The 24,868-nt window shown below is 36.4% G+C and overlaps 1 protein-coding gene across 4 annotated transcripts in view; it reads left to right on the top strand.

Annotated features, from left to right (window-relative positions):
• LOC125230060 (POU domain, class 6, transcription factor 2) overlaps nucleotides 1–24,868 on the top strand; it is a 310,978-nt gene that overhangs the window by 60,293 nt on the left and 225,817 nt on the right. For all 4 annotated transcript variants that reach the window (XM_048135050.1, XM_048135053.1, XM_048135048.1 and 1 more), the window contains exon 3: nucleotides 4,946–5,043. In XM_048135050.1, the coding sequence (XP_047991007.1) occupies nucleotides 4,969–5,043 (75 nt within the window). In that variant the 5' untranslated portion in view covers nucleotides 4,946–4,968. The remainder of the gene's footprint in view (nucleotides 1–4,945; nucleotides 5,044–24,868) is intronic.

The raw sequence follows: 24,868 nt of genomic DNA, 5'->3' as shown, positions 1-24,868 counted from the left end.
ATACTGCGTTTTGATTTTTGGTATACAAATGAAATAAAAATGAATTTATTTATTTCTTTTTATTTAAATTCCACTGACCCATATTTGGCATTGTCTATCCTAATATACATTACCGAACATACATAACACTTCATTACTTTGGCACTGTATACTACGATATACATCGGTTTTCATGAAAACTGAAAACATTAGATTTTTTTTAGTAATTTTTACTAACCTATTTTTGACCCTACAGTTAAATTCACAATGCAAATTTCTCTCAGTGCACACACTCACTTTCCCATTTATAATAATTAGTATGTATGGATTAATTAATGAAACAATAACATATCATTATAGTTTACGCCAAGGCACTGTGAAACTAGAAAATAAACATGACACAAAAAGAAAAAAAAAAAAAAAAAAGGGAAAAACTTTATCTTCAACAATAGATGCGACTGAAACAAGAGATGTATAAAATCTGCGGGTCAAACACTTTGGTATGAGTAAAATTATTTTATGTTAAAACTGTTTATTTCTATAATTGTATGTTTTAAAACAAATATTTATTTAATTTTGACATTTTAAATAGTGCCGGTAGAATACATAACAGAAATAATTTCTTTTTGTTTATATTGTGTGAAAAATATAGGGAAGAAACAAACGGGAATGGAAAATAATAACTAGTGTAAGTATATTTGGGAAGTATCGCTTTTTGGGCGCAACAACTCGAGAGGACTGTAAAGGGATTTCATATTATTTTTTAGGCCTAGGCCTGCAAAGTAACTTTTTTTTTAAAATATTGTCCTTTAGAGATTTTTTTTTTATTTCATTGTATGTTTGAGAAAATCACTATACATGCCTCGGCGTGAAAACGGATTCCCGGCCTCGTATCCCTATCCCGTATATACCCACTTGGCCGGAAATCCTCATTTTCCTGGCCTCTGATGTAATGTACTATTCCACCTAAAACCTTTTTTCTAAATTGTTTTTTCACCAGCTATTTTTTATTTAGATATTCTAATTTTAGACGTAAGGTTTAGACGTTGTTTAGACGTAACGTAACGTATTTTCTATTGAATGTAAACAGAAATTAGCAATAGTTCTGTTATTAGCTTACTCGTTCATGTTGCTTAAGCTTATGCTATTAGTTTCATGGTTTGGCCTTGACGATATCTACTTATACTCTGTCAGTAGTAAATAAGAACAAAGAAAACTATATGTATCCTTTTCTTTAGGGTGCTAGAGAAAAGGATACCTATACATAGTTTTCTTTGTTCTTATTTACTGACAGCATTGTTTGACAGATTATAGACTTATATTGACCGGGATATGGACCGTGATTACCTTTTTTGTCGAGCTCTCGATATTTCGACGCAGTTGCATGCATCATGATCACGGAAAACTGAAGAAGGCTGGTGGATGTCAAAGTTGCGTAGACAGCGCGCAATCTACCGTCCTTCGCGCTCGCGGTAGGTATATCCCGGTCAATGTAAGTCTAATTAAAATAACCATGAATCATTCAAAACTCTTATACCTACCTACTTACTAAGACAGAGACAGACAGATGGATTAGATTAGATGAGATAATTCTGTGTTCATCACAAATATAAATGACTACCGGGATTCTAACACAGGACCGTGGCATAGCAGGCAGGGTCACTGTCTACGCCAGACCGGTCGTCAACAAATCTAATACAAATGTATTCGAATCTCGGTAGTCATTTGTATTTGTGATGAACACAGATATTTGTTCCTGTCATGGATGTAAATAAGTATGTCTTTATCTATACATATGAGTATAAGTAAGTTTTGCTTATTTTGGGGCTGGATTTATTTGTGTAAGGTGTCTCTCAATATTAATTTATTTCTCAGTAACAACATTGTGTCCTAACCCTTAGATGCAGTCTGAGCCCCCCTTCATCTAGGCTCGGCACATTTCCTGTAATTAATAAGGCCAAGCTGCGATAGATTATGTTCTTTACTTAACAATATTTGTAGTGTAACTTGCTTTTTCAAATTCAAGTATTCGGATATAATCTAATTATTAGGTAAGATAGATAGCAAAACGCATTTACTTCGGTATGAAAATTCACCTATATTGCTGTACCTCTAATGCAGTTGAAGCATCTCCATAAAGAGGGGGTCATTACAAATTAATATGCTAAATACTGCCCTGATTCTAAAGTGGGCATAATAAATCTTAAACAACTTTTAACTACATGTTGCGATAATACACTACTTCAGAATCATAACAAATAATGTAAGCTATTTTTTATACCACGTCGGAGGCAAACATAATGTGATCCGCCTGATGGAAAGCGGTCACCGTAACCTTTGCACACAAATTTTCTAAGCGTAAATCCAGCCATCCTGCACCTCTTTACGGGCCGCCTTATGCATCTAAGGGTCTAAGGGGGAAGTTACAAATTAATATGCCAAAAACTACCAGTCCAAAGTGGTAAACCTTAAAAACTGCAGCATTTCTCTATAACACCCTACTTTAACATCATACCATTCATACTAATACCAAAACGCATCTTCTAAACGCAAACTCAGCTATCCTGCACTACCCCTTTACGTGCCACCCCATGCATCTAGGGGTCTAGGGGGGACATTACAAATTAATAGGACAAAGACCGCCCGGATCGGGCTACGAAAATTTAGAGGCCGTCTATGCTGGCTTTATGATCGACTAACTTATAGTGCTGTAGTCTATTGAAGATACTTCACGATATCTGTTAATAAGGATCAATGCTATTAAGCTAGTTTATCATGTATCATGTTAGGTTTATTTTAGTTCTTAGTATGTAAGAGTATTCAAGTACCTAATTTCATGTTTTAAAACTATGGAAAGGGATTATGTTGCGGAAAATGTTGTATAGTACATCCCGGCGATATGAATATTTAGTTATGTATTAAATTTCATGAGTGACTATCCCGGTAACCGAAGATATTTTTTTTACAAATAGCATTATTTATAAAAAAAATATCGGATATCAAATTTTTACTAAAATATGTCTAACTTCAACTACTGAAATTTGCAGTAGGTACGATATATTTAGACGGCAGATTGTCTATGAAGCTTACGGTGGTTAATACAATATCATGAATCGTGATTTAAGAAAAAGCTTCTTTATGAAGATTTAACTCTTTATACTTATTTTCTTAATTATTATGAATCCATAAGGTTAGCCACCCATGACTATAGGCACTTATCCAATCCAATCGATATTCAACCATCTCAACACAGGCTTGAATTTTGGCACGTTGCGACGGCCGTTTTCGAGACAATGATTGGTTGTGTCTTAACAACTCGTTAAGGATCATCCCACCCCCCTCACCCCCTTGATTGGGTTATGTATCCTGTCCGTTCGTAATAGTGTGCGATGTAGATTTATATGTTCTTTATCTTATTTCTGTGGATTAAGTTGAAGGATGAAATACGTGCCATGTACAGTTACGTATCAGGTTAATCAGGTACATGGTTATGCGAACAAATATATTTGAGCAAGGCTCTAATATTTAAATTATTAGGCATAAAGACATGTTTCAGTTTTTTGTTTATCTGTGTAAATGAAACAGAACTTGATTATAATATTCGCAGATTTTTTCTTGAGCTACGATATTGAGCAACGCACTTGGCTTTTATGTAAAACAATATATTAGTTTATATTAAAGTGATAGAGTGAGTAGTTACTGAGTAACTTTATTTTAAAGTTCGTTCATGCCTTACCTTACCTGACCTTAGAATTTTTATAATAGTTGATGAATAGTATTTGGTATTTAATTAGGAATACAAAAAGCTCAATGCTGCAAATAACGAATTTTCCTGTCAAGCTTCAACAAACAAACTCAAATATCAAACAAATAAAACTGGCTAACCATTTTTCTTCAGACACATCTTTCACACGACAAAACTTTGTTATCCTTAACACAAAGTTCATAAATCCCCGTGTTCCCCGTAAAATATTTCCCACATTATAAAAGATCACATTCCACAAGTAAAACACACGGCAACTCGCCTTATCAGCCCATTCTCAACGCTAGTATCTTCACATCTAGCTCCAAAGTTCCCTGGTAAAGAAAATGGCGGGTAAGAGGAAAACCGTAACGGTTTTTCTCGCGACCTGTCCCAACATGCTTACGCGGCAAGGTCAAGTGCGGGGCCGAGACAGGAAATGTGTGGTGAATGGAATCTGAGAATCATTCGTTCATTTGAATGGATAGGTCACAAATTAGTAATATGTAGCTGGTTAGGTTAGGTACTTGCGTAAGCGGTGTTGCGTTTTGTTTTTATATAGAACTAGCTTTTGCCCGCGGCTTCGCTCACGTTAGAAAGAGACAAAAAATAGCCTATGTCACTCTCCATCCCTTCAACTATTTCCACTTAAAAAACACGTCAATTCGTCGCTCCGTTTTGCCGTGAAAGACGGACAAACAAACAGACACACACGCTTTCCCATTTATAATATTAGTATGGATTTTTGTTGTACGAATTCAGTTGTTATTGATTATGGCGCAAAAAAGGTGTGGTACTTATTCAAAATTGGTAACAATTAGATAAAAAAACTAAACGGTCCATTATAGATTATTTCATTGTTATTCAGATTCTCAAATTTCGTTACGATTAAGTTTTGAAGAAGGAAACAGTCGAGAGCGGAACCTCGATTTTAAAGATTATTTCGCAATATCTTTTAACTGAGTTGTTCTGAATGGACATTTTTTTTCGAAAAAACTAATTAATAACACTATTTCAACTAAAATTCCCCAATTAAAACGGGGGCTCCTTTCCATTTCAGCATTTTCGCCCCTGTAGCGTTTTAAAAGCTGAATTAGTCGGGAATGTTCTTATTCTTAGCCATGTTTGATGTAAATCCGTCCACTATGTCGAGATTTTTTTTGTTTAAACTTTGTATCATGATTATGGTTATTTTAAAGTTAATAAAACATTGTTTGTCTGCAGACGAGTCGGGATGCGAGGCTGATATGTCGGAGGGCGCGGACGTGGGGCGCCACTCGCCGCCCCGGCCGCAGCAAGAGCCCATCAACCTTAAGAATGAGGTAGGTTACCACAACCCTGTGTATTCTTTTTTTTAAATTATAAACCGACCAGTGATTGACCTTAGTCGCACCTGATGGAAAGTGACGACAAGGCCGAGGTTGTAGCTCACTGGTTCAGTAACAGCCTATTCACTCTTGACTTGAATACACCCAGATTGTATTCGCCCGGGTTCCATTCCTTAGCAGTTCGCATTAGGGTATTCAGTCTGTATAATAACACTCTGTATGTATGTTCACCCTAAACAGCCTGTATATACTAAGCCCAGGCCCCGTAGCCGAATGGCATTTCTACGACGCGAAACGAAAACGAAACGCCGCGAAAGGTAGTCTGGCTCTGTCACGCCAGTACGCAAGAGCGATTCAGATAGATATCTTTTTTTTTATTAGCCGCTTTTGTGTCTCACTGCTGGGCAAAGGCTTCCCCTCGCTTTCTCCACTCGACCCTGTTGTCGGCATTTTCCCACCATTTTGGGTAGAATGCGTCCAGGTCGTCACGCCATCTCCTTTTTGGTCTGCCTGAACCCCGGCCTGCCATCTATGGTGTAAATATGGTGTCCGGGTGTGGTGTATGGTATAAATATCTACGAGCGTTTTATTGCAGTGTCAGCAATATACTTTTCCCCTCACTAGCTCGGAAACACGTGTTTTGTCCTTTAATACCAGCGGGTAAAAACGCATTTTGTCCACTAGTGGGTAAAGTAATTTGACCTTGAATAAAGTCAAATTAACTGCTTTAAAATTGATAAAAGTAGGTGAATCTAGTAATAGAGAGGATTTACCACATGTGGAACTACTGGAAGCAGTGATAAACGCATTTTTTGCGTTGTAGTTTCCTCGCTATAGTGAGGGGAAAAGTTTTGTGTTACACTCGGCTGCAAATGTATTTTACTTCTCGTGTGTTAAAAAACTCGCAAGTTCAGGATTCTATTCTCGAACCACTCGCTTCGCTCGTGGTTCAACTATATAATCCTTTCACATGCTCGTTTTTCAATTCCACACTCGGTGTTAAAATACAACTTTGCCCCCTTGTATAACAAAATAACTATTAGAGTTACGTGAGTAAGACAACTCGCCACTTTAGTCCTTTCTCTGAAAAAGTGAAACATTTTTCAATCATAAATATTCTATAATTTTGATAGAAATTATGCTTACATACTTAGACCGTTTAGACTATAACTATAGCTTATAAGTCAATATTAGCAATGGTGTTATGTAATGGTGCAGTTGACGTCCTAAGTCACCATCAATCTTCAGAATGGGTTACCCTAGCAAGGTAACCGTACCCCAGTAACGCCGTGGCTTGTGTGGGCGACGGTCGCGCGATGGTCGCGCGACGGCGATGCGACGCATACGAAATCAAACCTTATCGATATGGAAGTATGAGACGCGATGGCGACGGTCGCGCGACCGTCGCCCACGCAAGACACGGCGAGGGAGAGAGGGCCCTCCCATTTTTTTTTTGCACGTACATATACTTTAGTCTACCAATTGTCAATCACTACATATTTTTTAATTTTTTTATTATTAAAAAAAAAAATGCGGTTTTCACGAAACTTTATTCACAAACAAAGGCTAGAGTAGACTCGCTCGTAAGTATATGAGGCACTCGCCTTCGCTCAGACGTTATGAAGGGCCCATCAACCTTAAGAATGAGGTGAGACCCTATTGTTTACGCTAAGAATAGCACGTGTTTAGGAAAGAGGCTTCTTTTGCAACCGTCTTATGTTTTATTACAAAGTTTCTTTTAAACACCGCTTGTATTAGGTCGACCTGTAACTGACTAATGGAATATTCATATTCATATTCATTCATTTATTTGCATAAAAACACATAGACATGCATGCAAATACAATATTTACACTACAGCTAAAAATATGACAAAACAAATTTTACAAGAATTAAAATCAGAATTAAATACATACAAAAAACTATTAACTAAAACTATTTAAAAAAACTATACTATTTTTAACTATAAACTGAAATAAATGTTATATACAACGAAAATATGACCAAGGCCTCCAAGTGTCCAATGCTGGATTCGAATCAGCGTACTCCGCGTTATGTGGTTGAAAATTATTATGAATTTTACGATTATTTATTTTAATTAAAATTGTACTATAACTAGTACATTTCTCGCAGAGACAATTATCTAATAAAAAGTATAAATATGAACCTGTAATAAATATACTTACGTATACAGTGTGTGGATTCCATACGGGCGAATAATGTATCCAGTTATAGTATCTAACCATACAAATCATATAATATAATCATTTTATTAAAAAGTGTTGTTAATTAAGAGTAATTATTTTTTTAAATCTGACCAAGCAGCAATGTACGCCGTCCATATTAACTTGACATGACATAAACGTCATGTCGTAATGACGTTTAGGTAGGTACGCTAATTGATGTGGACGTAATACATTGCGGGCTGAATTATTATGTATGAAAAAAAATATCTCATCTATTCAATAAAAAAAAATGTAGTTAGGCTCCTTAGGTCCAATACTAATCGTTATCCAAATATTCGCCCGTATGGAATACACACACTGTATACGTACGTACGTAATACACAACAAACAAATATTTGTGCTCATCACACAAATAAATGCCCTCACTGGGATTCAAACCCGGGACCGCGGCTTAGCAGGCAGGGTCACTACGCGCTAGGCCAGACCAGTCGTCTGAACCTATGTGCATAAATTACGTATCAATAAAATATAAGTCGGATTGTCAGTGTTCATAGAAATTTAAATACCAGCAATACCAACATTGCTCACTCCATCAGAGTTTTCTCTAAAAACTTGATTTGCGATGTTTATTAGTATCAAATTTGTTCGAGTATTGTAAAATCTACATTTATAGGATGTCAGGCGCCGCCAATTTCATTACTAACTAAGTGATATGATATGACGCTCATTGAAAATACTATGCATTTAGTTTTTATGGCACTGTTGGGAATGGACATTTGCTAAGTTAGCTTTTGACATTTTCACTAATTGTTTTACAACTTTAATATGTGTTTTATCCGATTCCGAGAACTGTTTTGGTCTTTCTATGGAATAACGAGTAGATACTATTATTTCATTAGTAGAAAAATGGCCGCAAATAACACCTTTTTACAAGATTTTATTCAACTTGCCTTGTCATACTGTTAGTGTGCGTCAAAACGTAGAAGCTAAATTTGACCCATTTCCCGGTTTCCGATTGAGCTGAAATTTTGCACACATATATAAATCACGTGATAATGCAATATTATGGTATTGTGGAGCTGATCTGATTATGGAGCAGAAAGCTGGTCATAGGATGATTGATTATGAAGCGTCGTATCCCCATCGAGTAAGGGGTTTTTAGAAACGTCGTGGAGAGCAGTAGATGACTGTTGAAAGAAAGGTACAGTCGGCGATAAAAGCTTGTGCCAAAAATGACATTTTTGCAAAAAAACTTATCTTAATTATGTTCTAGCACCTCTGTTATGTGGACTTTCAAATCGGTTAAATGCGTTTTTTTACGTGTCTACTTATTTTCTTTGTTTCCTTTCGGCAACCAAAGGTCTTCCCAAACATATCGACGTGGAATAGGCTTTCGCCGTCCAAAAATTACAACGCGTAAGCGTCTTCATAGGTACTAGAGCCAGCGTGCGTAGCCAAATGGCATTTTTCCGACGCGAAACGAAAATGAAACGCCGCGAAAGGTAGTCTGGCTCTGTCGCGCCAATACGCAAGAGCGATAGAGATAGATATCTACGAGCGTTTCGTTTCGTGAGCGTTTGTGTCATACGGCTACGTACCCAGAACCAAACCGTGTCTATAAGATTGGGGAAGCCCTTACTAGTAGTTTATTTGAAATTTTTGCTTTTTACATGCTACATGATAGTAAAAAACATGTAAAATTACATACATACAGTCAACTAATTGGAACCCAGGCCACTGTAGAACTATGTCAAAGTGACGTTATAAATCAGATTGTAAGAAATCTCTTCCTGCTTGTCATTTTGACATGGTTGTAGAGTGGCCTAGGGTTTCAGTTGGTTGACTGTATATACTCACACCTGTATTCCCGTAAGGGGTAGGCAGAGCGCAAGATTTCAGTGCCACTCTAATGATGCTCCAACACTGGGTGTTATATAACATTTATAACAGCCAGTGTGATAGCACCATTAGCAATTAAAATTATATTTCCCTAATACGCGAAATGTAATACATAGTTACTAAGATGTTTCAATTCACAAGTTCTTTGTTCTCAGCTCACCGTAGTCAATACTACATTGCCCTTAACCACATGACGCCCTTGAACCTGAACTTTGGCTGTCAATGACCAGCACGATATAGTACATATATGTGTATATCTTGTATATGTGTGTATTGGCAGGGGACTAGGTGAATGATTATGCAGATACATAGAGTACTAATTGCAAAAGAGAGTGGATGAATGGGCGAGTTTCATTTAAGTACACGATACGATGTTTAAGCTTAGTGTAACGTAAGTACTTAAAAATAAACTTGAATTTTTAAGTCTCACTGGCGTCTTATTAAAGGTAATTTATTTATCAGAAACGGTTAAGTACTTATATTATATCAAATATTTGTAGTAAATTGTTCTCATAAGATGTGGCGCAAGAAAAAAAAACTATTTGTGTGTGAAGTTTGAACCGATACTTAGTTTAAGATGTGGAGTTCGTTTTTTGTTTCAAAATTGGTTAAATAAAAATCAATTTAGTTCTGTCTGTAAACATTTAAATTCAATATAAAATACGTATGTATCGTAAGTTCAAGTAGAATCTTGTGCCTTAGAAATAAAAAAAAGATAGTTACTAGTGGCATAATTAAATGTTGAACAAAATTATACATATACAAAATTAAATCATATTAAAATCATGATATCAGTATCAAACTCGTCTGGCGTAATTGTCCAGTCGTTTACAAAGGTATTCTAAGGTTCTGGAGCCATACAAATAAATAGTTTTCGAATTGACATGACAAACCTTCAAATGAAGAGTGAATAGGCATCTTCTGGGCGAGCTAACTCCATTATAGGCCACGTCTTTGCCTTTGACGCGTCTGTGGCCAAGAGTAAGCCCATTTATAAAAGTAAAAAAAAAAAAAAAAACATATTTGTTAGGTATAACGATATGCCAGAAACAATTCCGAATACTGCCCTGCCCTTCCCGCCCTCACTATGTGGACTCGATTTTCGCACTTGCTTTATCATTTTATTGTCCAAAAACTTTCGCTATATAATAATTGTGTCGTAAAAACCTATTTGTCAAAACCCCTTATTGTGGCACAGAAGCTTTATGTAAGTCGGAAAATGTATGTATGTATGTCTGTATGGTGATCTAGGTCCTGCATATAGCTCTAGTTGAATATGTAAATCAGTGCCTTTTCGAGTCGTCAAAGTTACAGGTCGTGTCATGACTACCAAAACAATATTTCTCTTTGAAGGCGTCCCTTAAGACTGTTATAGAAGAACTAATACAATTATTTGAAATTGAATCATCTTTTCAGCTAAAATAGGTCTCAGTAGAAATTAAAGCAGCATTTCCCCTTGCTCCTAATTTAAAACCAGACCTGACCTCCTTTCTCGTAGAAAGTAAAACTCCGAAGCTCTCCAACATTCCTTGCCAACAAAAAACAACGGCGTAGCAGCTACGGGCCTACGCCTCTACGATCAAGTGTTGACCGTCGAACGCAAAAAAAAACCGCTCAAAGGTCCAAAGACTAAGCATCGCCGGTTCGTTAGCTACGGAAAAATGCGAAACGATCGCGCCGACCAATCGACGTAGCGCAACCTACTTGCCTCCAGAACCTATAGTATCGATTAGTGTGAGCTTTTTTACCCCGTACGCACTCACACACTGCCGCGCGGGGGGCAGCCTTTTTAACAATCTTTTTTTCGACCACCCGACTCCCCCGAAACCGCCATGTCCATCGCGCGGATGCAAAGACCACCCCGCACCCCACCTCTGATATACCAGCATTGAAAATGGAATTTCCATGAGTGATGGAGTGTCAAACGGGAAGTGGAAAAAGGAGAAAAAGTATATTATGTTAATTATTGAGCCTGGGCCGTCGTCGGAGTTTAAATTGAATGTCATGTCGCATTGTGCCGTGGAAACGTACGCTTTTTTATGTCCGACGGTGTCGAGTTTTGTACAATTTTAATTTTGGAAACACGCGTCGACTTTCTGGTTGTTAGCGGGGTCAAAACGGACACGAAAAACCAGCGTTCTAATCCCATATTCAACATAATATATCTCAACAAAAATACTTAAATTTTTGTAAATCATTGACACAAAAAGTCACTTTATGAGCAGCCTTTATGTAAGAAATTACCGTCTCTTTTTAATTCAAACAAAATACGTTATTCGTAGCAATGAAAGTAAAAGAAAGCCCTGAACTTCATTTGAATACATTTTAGTAAGTGCAAAATACCAAATTACAAACAAAAAACTAACACATCCATACGATCAAAGTCACGTCTCAATCATAAAAACCAAATCTTCTGCAAAAACTACCGTCCAATATAATTCTCCCAACAAATCCCAGCCCGCGCATCTCTAAAAACCCCAAAAATATCCAAGCAAAAAAGCGTTAAAAAACCGAGAGCGTTTGAATGAAAATCGGGCGGCCGACCGATCGTCCATTATTATTATTATTACTTGCATTATATCTGCATTTTTTTCACGCACACACTCGCGGCGGAGTTTGTTTCTTCGTTTTTTCGGGGGGTGGCGCCACCCGAAGGTGAGCTATAGAGAATACCACACTATGCGATGTCTACAAGTGGACGATTTAAATTGGCTCTCATCAAATATTGATTGTGAATAGTTTTTTCATTAACCCGGCGACTTTTTGTGCTTTTGCGGCGATACAGCATTTGAACGGGCTCTTGGACCGCGAACGCTTGTAATGAATAACTCTTTTCATTGATATTTTATTCAGTGCGTTCTTCGTTGATACTTTAGATTCGATATTTTGCCGATGTATGAATATATTTTTTGTACTTTGATTTACAAAATGTTTTGAATTCCTCGCGTATGTGGCTTTATAAAGTTTCTTCTATGTTATTTACAATTACAGTTAGCATATTTCGTTTGCCAGTTATTACATCATTTTAATTCTTTCATAGCCATAGGTTTCTTATTTTTTTAAATTAAAGGAAAAATGGAAAAATTCACACCTCCGGCTGGACTTGAACCTGCGACCTTTGGCCTTGCCGGGGCCAACCCTTAAAACCCAAACCTAGGTTTCTTGTTTCTTTAAAATTCAAAGTGAGGGGTATCGAGGAAGATAAAAAATGGAAACTGTTGCCATATAATCTGCAAGTGTTTCTTATGAAGATTAAACATCCATTGTAAAATTTCATATCAGCAATTTTATTTAGGATAACTTGTCAAGACTCATTTTTTATAGAAAATATTTAGTATAGTACAGTCGACGACTACAAAGAGATGTAAGTATCCACTTTTTCCCCTTATTACCTTAAGACTACAATACAACAATACAGAAATCACACAAGAATTCCAAAAACCAATACTTAAAACAAACTTTTCTGTTAAAACTAAAACAAAACCTAGCAAATCCCCTCGCAGCATAAACGCGTGAAACGACGCGACGCAAGTAGCCGGTCGAGTAGACGCGTAGTCAAGTAGTCAAGTGAGCGAGCACTTGACACGCCGGGTTGAAAGTTACCGAAAGGTATTCTACTCTACACCCTTTTAAGAGGGATTGCTGGCAATTTCACTAGGTTACACTCAACTAGTAGAACTTGACCTCCGTTTTGACTTACCCTTTAGGGATTCTGAGATCAAATTATGGTGATTTTTTTGTGAGTTACATGTCGTCGTGTATATTTAAGAGTTGCATTTGTTTGTTTTGTGAGTGTTTTTGTGCTAATGCTTGGCTAATGAGGCGATGGTTTATTTTTATAAGTGACAGTTTTGTTAATTAGTTAGGCAGATTTGCAGTCAACGGATTTCATGTTGCAGTACTTAGGTACATTGTTATTTTAAAGATGATTTCTTATTGTATTATCCGATATTTCAGAGAGAAAACATTTGGACAAAAACAGTGTTGATTAGTAAACAATAAAATGTTTATAGTTAAAATAAAAAAATATGTTTGTAATTAGTATTAAAATACCTATCAAAGTGAAATAAAACTATGGAAACGGATTATATCGCGTGTTTATAATGAATTTACAATTCATCCCGACGTTTCGAACACTGTACAGCATTCGCGGTCAACGGGTGACTGAGTAACTATCACGAGTAACTATCGCGGTAACCGAAGACAATATTATACCTACTTATACAAGCTTTAATTTGTTTTTTTTACTTTTTAGTAACATTACAGCGCAACTAGGGAACAAATCAAATTATTTTATTGAATATTTTTTTATATGTTTCATTTTTCAAGTAGTCACACTACTATATATAAATTATAAATTTAAATAGATATCATACACGAAAGAAAAAACGACAAGGCCCACTGGTGGCCGAGTCGGGAATCGAACCCGGGTCTTCAGCTTACGCGGCTAACGTCTTCACCACTAGACCACCCGCCCGCCGCGGGTTCTATCGAATATATTCGAAGAAATATACTATCTATTCTATCTAATCTTACTTAAAAGAAGTCTTCTGTTTGTTTCTAGTTATATGTTAAAGTGTAACCAATAAATCATTTTTCATTTTTAATTTTCATTTCATCTATTTAAATTTATTACAGCGCATTTAATTCGACATTTCATATAAATATGACTTAGGACTAGTTGCACCAACCACATTTGACAGATACATGATCGTCACTCAGCAGATTTCTATGGAACTTCTCATACAATAAAATTTTACGAACGCTTTAACGGTGCCAGACGGTTTGGTGCAACCGGCCCTTAGTCTGTTGAGTATCTGGCAGTATTATTTAAAACTCACAGTTTATTTGAAGAGACTTACATATCAGATGCGTAACGTATCCACTTAGTGCTGCTATTTGACGTAACTTAACATTATCTTAAAGTCCGAACCGCGCTGATAGTTTATACATGCCCATTACAACTCCTTACAATAAATCCTGTAAAATGTAACTTCCCTCCGATTTTCCACACAATTTTCCCGACAGAATAAAAGGTGTAATGCGCGCCCAGAATTTATTATCATTAAAAAATGCAAAAAATCATAATTAAAGGGGTGGTGGAGGGTGCATCCATTTTTTATTTTAATTGGCTTGTAAATTTCGTAAGTTGTAGTGAACGCGGATGGCGATGGCGGCGACATTATGTGGTAACTGTTTTAACGATAGTTTATGTAAGTTTTTACATTTATTGTTTTTTTTGGTAATCTTTTTTTAACAACAGTTCGTGAACACTATGATCTTTCCGTTTCTGTAAAGTTTTGATATCAATTTGATAAGCTAATTTATTGCTTTTTGTCTAAACCATCGCTAAAAAGTGACGTTTCTGTATAATTAGTGAACTTCATTACAACAAATAAATTACACGGTTTAATTTTGATACCTTCAATATTTGTGTCATAATTCAATTTCGGGGTTGGAAATAACCTCGTGCCGTATACAATTAGACATTTTTCTAAATTGTCTGAACTTAGGATCTAAACTTCGTATTTATGATAATGTTCGTTTTTGATTGACGTTAGCACTAGGAATATAAATCCGACAACTTTAAATTAAAACTACCCGAAACTAAGTTTTAGCTTAATACATAAATTAGTTTAGTAAATATCATCAAATATAATAATTCCAAGTATTCAACAACTTTCTTACCGACCAATTACGCTAGTCAACCCTAGCTAATTACAGTCTAAAATAAATTGCGAACCTTAAACTAGTAAAAAACCTTGTAATTAAAACTAAACATATTAGACCTCCAGAATCATGTGCTAATTGTAGGGCTGCCGCGACGCGAGCTTGACAAATGACTTTGATCAATCACTGGCAACCCTGGCTTGTCTTATTCCTACACACTTACTAAGACTCGCGAGTTGCGGATCTCAGACCAACCAGCGTAACTTGACCCCTTGAAACTGTACGTAGTGGAAGAGCTCTTTATACTGGTTTGTTAGAACATTCTATTCGCTAGAACTCTGTAAGCGTTGGTGATAGCACATTTGGCCGGCGACGTCACATTTATTTGTGCCGGCCTTAGGCGGCGTGCTCATGAATCAGTGTGCAAACCTTGTACAACTAATCAACGGTCACCCGAAAATAAACGGTATCCGGATTGCTTAAGGCTGATTTCCGAATTACCTGATTGGACGCGATACGAGCTACTGAAAGTTATGCGGCAATTTGCGAGTGTGAAAGGGTTTTTTGAACGATTTTTGCTCTTATTTCATTTGTGATAGAGTTTTTAGGTATAATTGTGGAGGCAAAAGTATTGGTTTGCGAGTTTGTTAGCCGTGTGAATGTTATTGTTGTATGTAAATCGCTGATCATTTATAAGTTCGATTCCGTGGAGGATTTTGGAGTTTTAGTGAGTATTTTATTTGAAAAAAAAAAAGCGCTGGTGGCCTAGCGGTAAGAGCGTGCGACTTTCGATCCGGAGGTCGCGGGTTCGAACCCCGGCTCTTACCAATAAGTTTTTCGAAACTTATGTGCGAAATGTCATTTGATATTTGCCAGTCGCTGAAGGAAAACATCGTGAGGAAACCGGACTAATTCCAATAAGGCCTAGTTATCCGTCGGGTTGGAAGGTCAGATGGCAGTCACTTTCGTAAAAACTAGTGCCTATGCCAAATCTTGGTATTAGTTGTCAAAGCGGACCCCAGGCTCCCAACAGCTGTGGCAAACTCCGGGATAACGCAAAGAGGATGATGAGTGAGTATTTTATTTGTAACTTTATCGACGAATACTTTCAGTGGGTTCATTCTTTAAAGTTACGAGTACTCGCAAGAAGTGTAAACTTCGTAATGTGGAAATGGAAATATGAAGGGGTATTTCAAAATTCGTTTAACGCTGACAATTGAAAGTCGCATTAGGAATTTGGAGTTTTAGTGAGTATTTTATTTGTAACTTTATCGACGAAAAAGTTACGAGTAGATAGTACCAACCTACTAAGTACTTAGATCACTGGTGATGAAAGATTATATAAAAACAATAGTGCGTGGAGTCCCTCCGCTCGGAATAAGTGTAACTTCGTAATGTGGAAATGGAAATAGGAAGGGGTATTTCAAAATTCGTTTAACGATGACAGTTGGAAGTCGCATTAGAAATTCACTTCAAAAATGGCAACGCCCATGTGACTCCCCTTGAGTTGCAGGCGTCCATAGGTTACGGTGACCGCTTTCCATCAGGCGGACCGTATACCTGTTTGCCACCGACGTGGTATAAAAAAATAGTTATTTGTTATACAAGGGGGCAAAGTTGTATTTTAACGCCGAGTGTGGAATTGAAAAACGAGCAAGTGAAAGGATTCTATAGTTGAACCACGAGCGAAGCGAGTGGTTCGAGAATAGGATCCTGAACTTGCGAGTTTTTTAACACACGAGAAGTAAAATACGTTGTCTATGATTTATTAATCTTTTCCCCTCACTAGCTCGGAAACACGTGTTTTGTCCTTTAATACCAGCGGGTAAAAACGCATTTTATCCACTAGTGGGTAAAGTAATTTGACCTTGAATAAAGTCAAATTAACTGCTTTAAAATTGATAAAAGTAGGTGAATCTAGTAATAAAGATGATTTACCACCTGTGGAACTACTGATGGAAGCAGTGATAAACGCATTTTTTGCGTTGTAGTTTCCTCGCTACTGTGAGGGGAAAAAGTTTTGTGTTACACTCGGGTGCAAATGTATTTTACTTCTCGTGCGTTAAAAAACTCGCAAGTTCAGGATTCTATATTTGAACCACGAGCGAAGCGACTTTCACTTGCTCGTTTTTCAATTCTACACTCGGCGTTAAAATACAACTTTGCCCCTTTGTATAACAAATAACTATTGTTTCTGAGTTTTGCTGGCGTATTATTCGGTGGAACCCTGCTACACCCTGTATTTGAGAGGGTACCCCAAAATATTTGAGAACCGCTGGATAAATACGTTCATAGAAAAATGGCCGACATAAACATTAACAAAAGGGCGGGACATTACAGAATTAAAATGCGGAATCACGTACATTACTGCTCGTTCGGATCTTTTTTGTTCAATACACTTACAAATTCGGACAGGGAACCACGTAGAGTCGACAATTTTGGGACTGTCATTTTATTTTTAGATGTAGATATACATATTTTAGATGAATAAAATTAAGGACTTGTCATTTAATATTTACATAACAGCCACCTTGTGGGAGTTCTGGGCGAGCTCGCTCCATCGTAAGCCACGTCTTCAAACAAAAGTGAAACAGAAAGCTTTTTGTGTTCTCTCTAATCACACATTTAAAGTATGATCTAGACTTCATATTAACTAATAAACAAACATTATTAACTAATTAATTATGTTACACGCATTTATAAAATTATGTTACAAGCCCAAATTGACAGTTTTGGCATCTCTTTACAAACAATTATCATCATCATTGGCCTTAACGTCTATTATGGTTAAACAGTTTATGGTGTAACATTCGAGAAGCATCTTCTCTGATGACTCAATAGACCGATGCGAGACAAGAAAAGTTACAAACAAAAACCCACAAATAAATAAAAAACTTTAATTTCAATCAAAAGTGATTAAGCGTTTTGTTAAACGCTTGTGAACAACGTTATCTCCAATAAGTCTAATCAGCACTCTCCACATCTTCCCCTGTCCACAGAGTTGGTTTGCAACATTAAGACGATACTGTAGGGGTCAATTCTCCATACAAACGCTCTCGACTATTTCCTCCCTGGTTTTTGAAGATAGAGCAATTATTTTTTCAACACAGATTGTTATTATTTTTATCTGTGTCGGACCGTTTTGATTTTTTTGATATTCTGGTTTTTAAAGATTCTAGAGCCAATCAAAAATTTCCAAAAACGGCCTTTTTCATTGTGGCGCAAAAAAAGGTGTGATACTCAAGATTGGTAAGAATTAACCAAAAAAGCTAAACGGTCCGACATAGATTATTTCATTGTTATTCAGATTCTCAAATTTCGTTCCGATTGATTAAGTTTTGAAGGAGGAAAGAGTCGAGAGCGGAACCTTGATTTTAAAGATTTTTTTGAAATATCTTTTGACTGAGTTGTTCTTAATGGACAATTTTTTTTCGATAAATCTAGTTAATAACACTTGTATATTTAACTAAAATTCCCAAGTTGAAAGGGGGCCTCCTTTCCATTTTAGCATTTTCGCTACAGTATCCTCTTAAAATTAATGGAAATTCGGTTAAATGGCCGATTCTAATTCGCTGTTTATTTACACACCTCAGCTTTCCTTCGGGCATTATTTAAAAGGAAAAAACAGTCGGGCAAATAATACCGACGAGTTTTAGGGCAGCTGTTACTTGTAATGATATTATTTGTATTATTAATTTGTCATTTTGAAAAACCTTATATTTTTATGACACGCCAGTGTGTGTCATAAGGCTACATTTTTTGGTGTTTTTTTTACTGAACAAGTCTATGAGTAGCGGAAGATTGCGGAGAGATTCCAATCCAATAAGTTTGAAATTAAACCTGGAATTGTCTCAGAATGTTTATAGAAATGTCAGGAATTTGTTCATCTAACATCGTTTGCGGTGTCTGGTGGATGTTTGCGATGGTGTGGCCATGGTGTGACGTTGCCAGACTTAGCTTGACACGGCGTTACTATTACTAGAAACTGTTTGGCGAAAGCGCTTGGTTTCGCTTGTCGCCGTCGTATGTCGCACGACTTTTGTAACTCCGTAATAGACGAATAAAGTCAGAAAAAAACGTACCTCTAAGCCATAGAGAAAAAGGTACGGTGGCCTAGATGTCGTTACACCTTTGGGGAACGCTCGACTAGATGGCGCTAATATTTGACATTTTAACACATATCAAGCTAACAATATGGGCCAAATTGCCAAAACTGGGGTCCAAAAGTTTTAAGCCTGTGTCGAGAGATGGCAGTCTATGCACTGTGAATACACATTTTACTTTGACAGTAACTCTGTATAATATTCGATCCTCTTTGCTCTTAGTGTTTTCGGGCTTTAAGTAGTAACAGTGGTCATCAATGGTCAAACCTACCCTACTATTTTCTGCGTTGTTTTCGATGTTTTGGAATTGGCTAATTAATAGGCTTGGGACTTTTGGATGCTCGCTATGGTTCTGTCATCCGCAGAGTCGCCATTATGTTAAAAAATTTTTTTCGAAGTCAAAGTCAAAGCCTGGAAATAAAATATCTAACAACAATATCTCTATCCAATCCAACAACAAGCTATATTCACCACAGTTTTTTTGATGGGATATACTTTTAATATGGTTAGCAATAAATACTTTTTTTCCGGCTTAGAAATGAATATCACATAAAGAGCAAAATATACTAGATTTTTCTTCATCATATTTTAATTCCTGATACGGCTCTAACCAGGATTTAATTTCGCAAGTCGTAAAATTATACATTTTAAAATTTTGTTACAAATTGCGTAAACGATATTTCATCTGAACTGACAACTTATTACTCAAGTGTTTTTATTTGAAATAGATGTCAGTCGTCTGTCAAACAAAACACAAGTATCAAAGAGGATGCATAGTAAAGTAAATCGTAGGTAGTATATACGTATATAGTATATATTATGCATATCGCGTCAACTGTGAACTTCGACAGGTGTGTGTAATAGATTTGTGATAAAATTAATTGCATATTGTTATAGGTATACGTATACATCATGACATCTAACATGTTTTATTTCCAGGCTTTGACTTTGACTTCGAAAAAAATATTTTAACATAATGGCGACTCTGCGGATGCCAGAACCATAGCGAGCATCCAAAAGTCCCAAGCCTACTAATTAATATTAATAGTCTGTGCTCAAATGTTTTGGTTACATGATATTTTTGTATTATGGCAAAAAATACCCATACCGGAAATTAGAGGCGGCGCGTTGCTAAAAACGATAGGTATCAATTAGCAAAAAAAACCGTGTCGCCAAGAAAATAGCATTATCATTAAGACTTTTAAATTTCATAACGATTGGTTTAGGAGAAGGAAACAGTCGAGTACGAAACCTGACCTGAGTTTTTCTTACCAAACTTTGTTTTTATCATGGTATTATAGATATTACTAAAACTATCACTATTGATCGAAATGGTTAACAAATAAACGCCTTTTGTCAGCGACATGACTTGATAAATCCCATTGTCTTTTTAAATGCACTAATCGATCGACCTTTCATCAGGTAATCACATCGAGTATAAGGGATATTGTTCCTAACCACGTGGAGTTTGAGGCGAACGCTCTGACATTCAAAGTATGCAAACTTAGAAGCGCGCGATTTGGTTGTTTTGTGCGATAAATGCAGCGTCGCGTGTGATTAACGGAATGTAGGGAAAATAGTTTAAAATGAGATAATTTACGTATACTTACCAGTATTTTCTCTACCCGTTTTTAGGGTTCCGTAGTCAACTAGGAACCCTTATAGTTTCGCCATGTCTGTCTGTCCGTCCGTCCGTCCGTCCGTCCGTCCGTCCGTCCGTCCGCGGATAATCTCAGTAACCGTTAGCACTAGAAAGCTGAAATTTGGTACCAATATGTATATCAATCACGCCGACAAAGTGCAAAAATAAAAAATGGAAAAAAATGTTTTATTAGGGTACCCCCCTACATGTAAAGTAGGAGCTAATACTTTTTTCATTCCAACCCCAACGTGTGATATGTTGTTAGATAGGTATTTAAAAATGAATAATGGTTTCCTAAGATCGTTTTTTGATAATCTTAATATTTTTGGAAATAATCGCTCCTAAAGGAAAAAAAAGTGCGTCCCCCCCCTCTAACTTTTGAACCATATGTTTAAAAAATATGAAAAAAATCACAAAAGTAGAACTTTATAAATACTTTCTAGGAAAATTGTTTTGAACTTGATAGGTTCAGTAGTTTTTGAGAAAAATACTGAAAACTACGGAACCCTACACTGAGCGTGGCCCGACACGCTCTTGGCCAGTTTTTCAAATTATTTTTCTCACTGCAGCCACATTAGAGAATTTCTGTTTTTCTTATGTGTGTATTTTATTTTTATTGAGCTATAAACTTTAAATAAATGTAGATCGTTTGACGCGGTGAACGTAGCGTAGCCTCGCTGCATTGCTTTTTGTACTTAGTACGAAATTTTGAGTAACTCTTTAAATTTCAATTTTCGCATATTGATGTATATTATCGGTATTCATCATCATACCACATCAATTTTACTATACATACCTTGCTTTTGTTGTATATCTAGCGATAAGCTCAAATAATAAGAATAAAAATACTTCAGTAGCTCAAAAAATACATAAGCAAACACAATAGTTGTCTTTAGTAACATTAGGCTACTTACCTCCTAGTCAAATCAGCTTCTTTTTAAGGTGGCTCGCTTTCCATACAAAAAACATCTACCATTTATTTAGTCACCGCACACTACAACTAAATAAAAATATGCGCATACATCTACTATACATTATCCATCGTCGCAGTATTGAACGAAATACATTGTTTCATACAGAAATCATGGACAAATCCATGTGATTTTTTTATTAATTTTACGAAAATGTGTGTGCCAAATTTTGTGTACAGACACAGAGCCGTCATATTTCGCGCATTTTTAGTTGACATTGTCATCAGTGACACTTGGCTCTTGACAAGTAATTATTTAAAGATATTGGTTTACTTAACTCAAGCAGACTCAGAAACAATGACGCATTTTGTCAATAAAGATACATATCGTGTATTTCGACACTGCTAGTGTAAATCGAAATGGCGTCTCGGTCAAATGCATTGACTATGAAACAGGAGATCTCGAGTTCGATTCCGGGCTCTTTTTTAATAATTTGAACTTTTTTTGGATTTATTAAGTTTTATTTTTATTTTTTAATAGAATAAATATTCTATTAAAAAAGACTCTTACTATATTTCTTTCCTATTTTTTATTTTCATACAAAAATACATTACAATCTTTATTATGCCTTTGTTGATAAAATAAAATATTACACGTCAGGTCAGGTACATAGGTCATAGTGTAGCATAGTATTAGTATTAGTAATGTGCTGACATCCTTACATTTACTGAGCTAGTTGACCTATGTTATTGTTGTGTGAATGTTTTTCTTCAACAACTAAATAGTTATATATATGAATATGTATGTAGGTATGTGGGTAGCTTTTGCACATTGTAATTTTTCCTCAGTCACCCGCTGAGCTCAGAGACCACGAACGCTGTAGTGTTCGTAACGTCGGGATAAATTGTAAATTCATTAAGTATACACGATTTAATCCGTTTTAATAGTTTTTATTTCATGAGTAACTATCGCGGTAACTGAAGACAATATTAACTAAATGGTTACAAATAATAATTATCATCAATATAATCTGGTCCAGGCAGGCAATTATGGTCGCGCGATAAATGATAAAACATCTGGCCGTCCCTATAATCGCACTTACTAATAGTGCGACAGGGACAGCCTGATATTTTATAGTCTATCGCGCGACCATGCTACCCGTGCTGTACTAGCTTTAGCCCGCGGCTTCGATTGCGTTAGAAAGAGACAAAAGTAGCATATGTCACTCTCCATCCCTTCAACTATCTCCACTTAAAAAACATGTCAATCCGTCGCTCCGTTTGGCCGTGAAAGACGGACAAACAAACAAACACAAATTATCTTTGGTGAAACAACGAATTCTTCCACTTCAGATTATAGAGTAACCAGCTTTTCCCATTTATAATAAACTAGCTTTTGACCGCGGCTTCGCTCGCGTAAGAAAGAGACAAAAAGTAGCCTATGTCACTCTCCATCCCTTCAACTAAATCCCCTTAAATAATCACGTCAATTCGTCGCTCCGGTTTTGCCGTGAAAGACGGACAAACAAACAGACACACACCCTTTCCCATTTGTAATATTAGTATGGATTTGACATTATTATTTATATTTAAATAATTATATATGTATAGCCCAATTTCGTCGGTAACAGCGTGTTATGTAATGGCGTCGTTGGGGAACAATCGTCTGTCACGCCGTGAAGGTGCGTTCGATTCCCAGGATTATATAAACTTTTTGTATTTTTTTGGATATAAATTTCGTTTTTTTTATTGACTGAGCAAGAATGGAGAGCCGAAGGTATCAATTTTGTCTTAGAGAACATATTGATTTTTTTATTGTCATTTTGATTTTCTATTTATTAAGTTGAGATATAAAACACAACTTTTAATACCCTCGCTAAATATAATATTTTATCGAAATCACTCCTTAGATAAAAAAAGTCCACTTGAGTTTTTAAAGCATTACGTTACTCAGTTAACTATTGCATTTTCATTTACTAATTTAAGATTTCAAAAGCGATTTGAATACCCTTGCTCCATCAAAAATAAACAATTAGAAAAAAAAATCATTCGGATCGTAGTTTAGAAACTAAAATTTATCTATACTTTTTGGATTTTTTTTAAAATATCAGATTAGGATAATTATGTTAGAAATTCTGAGTTCGGCGAACAAAAAATAGTGTCACATAGTGTTGTGTTCCTGCCGGTGAGTAAGGCTGCCAGAGCTCAACGAGGGTGCGGGGTGCTGACGACGGGAGGACTTACGGAACTAATTTGTTCCGTCTATTGTCCTTTGAGTCGTCGGCAACCCAAACCCTCCTTTGAACTTGTACACTCCTTTTTGCTGTGCATACGCAGCAAAGGGGAGTGTACAAGTTTCTAATGGGGCGGCAACGCGCAAGCGACACTCTTCGAGTTGCAGGCGTCCATAGGTTACGGTGACCGCTTTCCATCAGGCGGACCGTATGCTTGTTTGCCACCGACATAGTATAAAAAAAAAAGAGAAAAGTCCTGGATTCGAACCCAGTACTTCCATGCAAATCATGCGATGGCACGTATTTACCGCAAGGCTATTTAAACAAGCTGTCGCCGCGTGAAATTATCGACTAGAAGGAATACAAAAACACTGTTTGTATGTGTGAGTGGTACTTAAAAATAGTGTAAAATTGTAAATTTATTTACATTAAGGGGATTAACGTTACAATGAGAAGTTGAATGTTTGTTGTAATACGTCAATTTTAATATTAAATGTTCGCGAAGCATAATTGAAAGTATATAAATGCCTGTACGACTCCACAAAAAAAATAAGACTGGTAATTTGCAGATTAACGCCATCTAACGCAGCCTGAGCTTCGGGTAACCTAGGCGAGCCACCTTAAGAACTGTCGAAACGAATTTAAACGACTTAGCAAGTCGGAATAGCTTAGCAATATGGAATTTATATGAAATGGAATTGAGTGACGTCACGGTCAACTCAGTTACTTTATTTATTTCTACCGGACTTACTAAATAGCAATTGGATTATAAAATAACTTCTCTTCATGTTTTTCTTATAATTATCTTATGATCTTTTCTTATGATGCTTTATTTCGTGCATGGTATAAAATGCTTTTTATTTTCATGTGCTCTGCCTATGGTACAGGCGTGATTGTATGTATGTATGTATGTATGGTATAATTATTTTAACTACAGTCAATTTCCCTATTCTATGCTTTTTTATTTTTCTATGATGCAGTTTAACAAGCTCGACTTTCTCAACCATGCAATCAGAATGTAGTGCAAGGGGTGAATGCAACAAATGCTTTCTGCAGTTGGGTGCGCCGGGTGCTGTGCTTTGTCTAGATCTCTTGATAGGGAAACGTGTTAGAACACCGCAGCACTTGTTTAAATTCACTTTTCTCGAAATTGAACCGAAACATGTCGAACGTTA

This window comes from Leguminivora glycinivorella, chromosome 10, assembly GCF_023078275.1.
Source record: "Leguminivora glycinivorella isolate SPB_JAAS2020 chromosome 10, LegGlyc_1.1, whole genome shotgun sequence".
Taxonomy (NCBI): domain Eukaryota; kingdom Metazoa; phylum Arthropoda; class Insecta; order Lepidoptera; family Tortricidae; genus Leguminivora; species Leguminivora glycinivorella.
The sequence above is the reverse complement of the archived record's forward strand: the minus strand, read 5'-3'. Positions and strand labels throughout refer to the sequence as shown.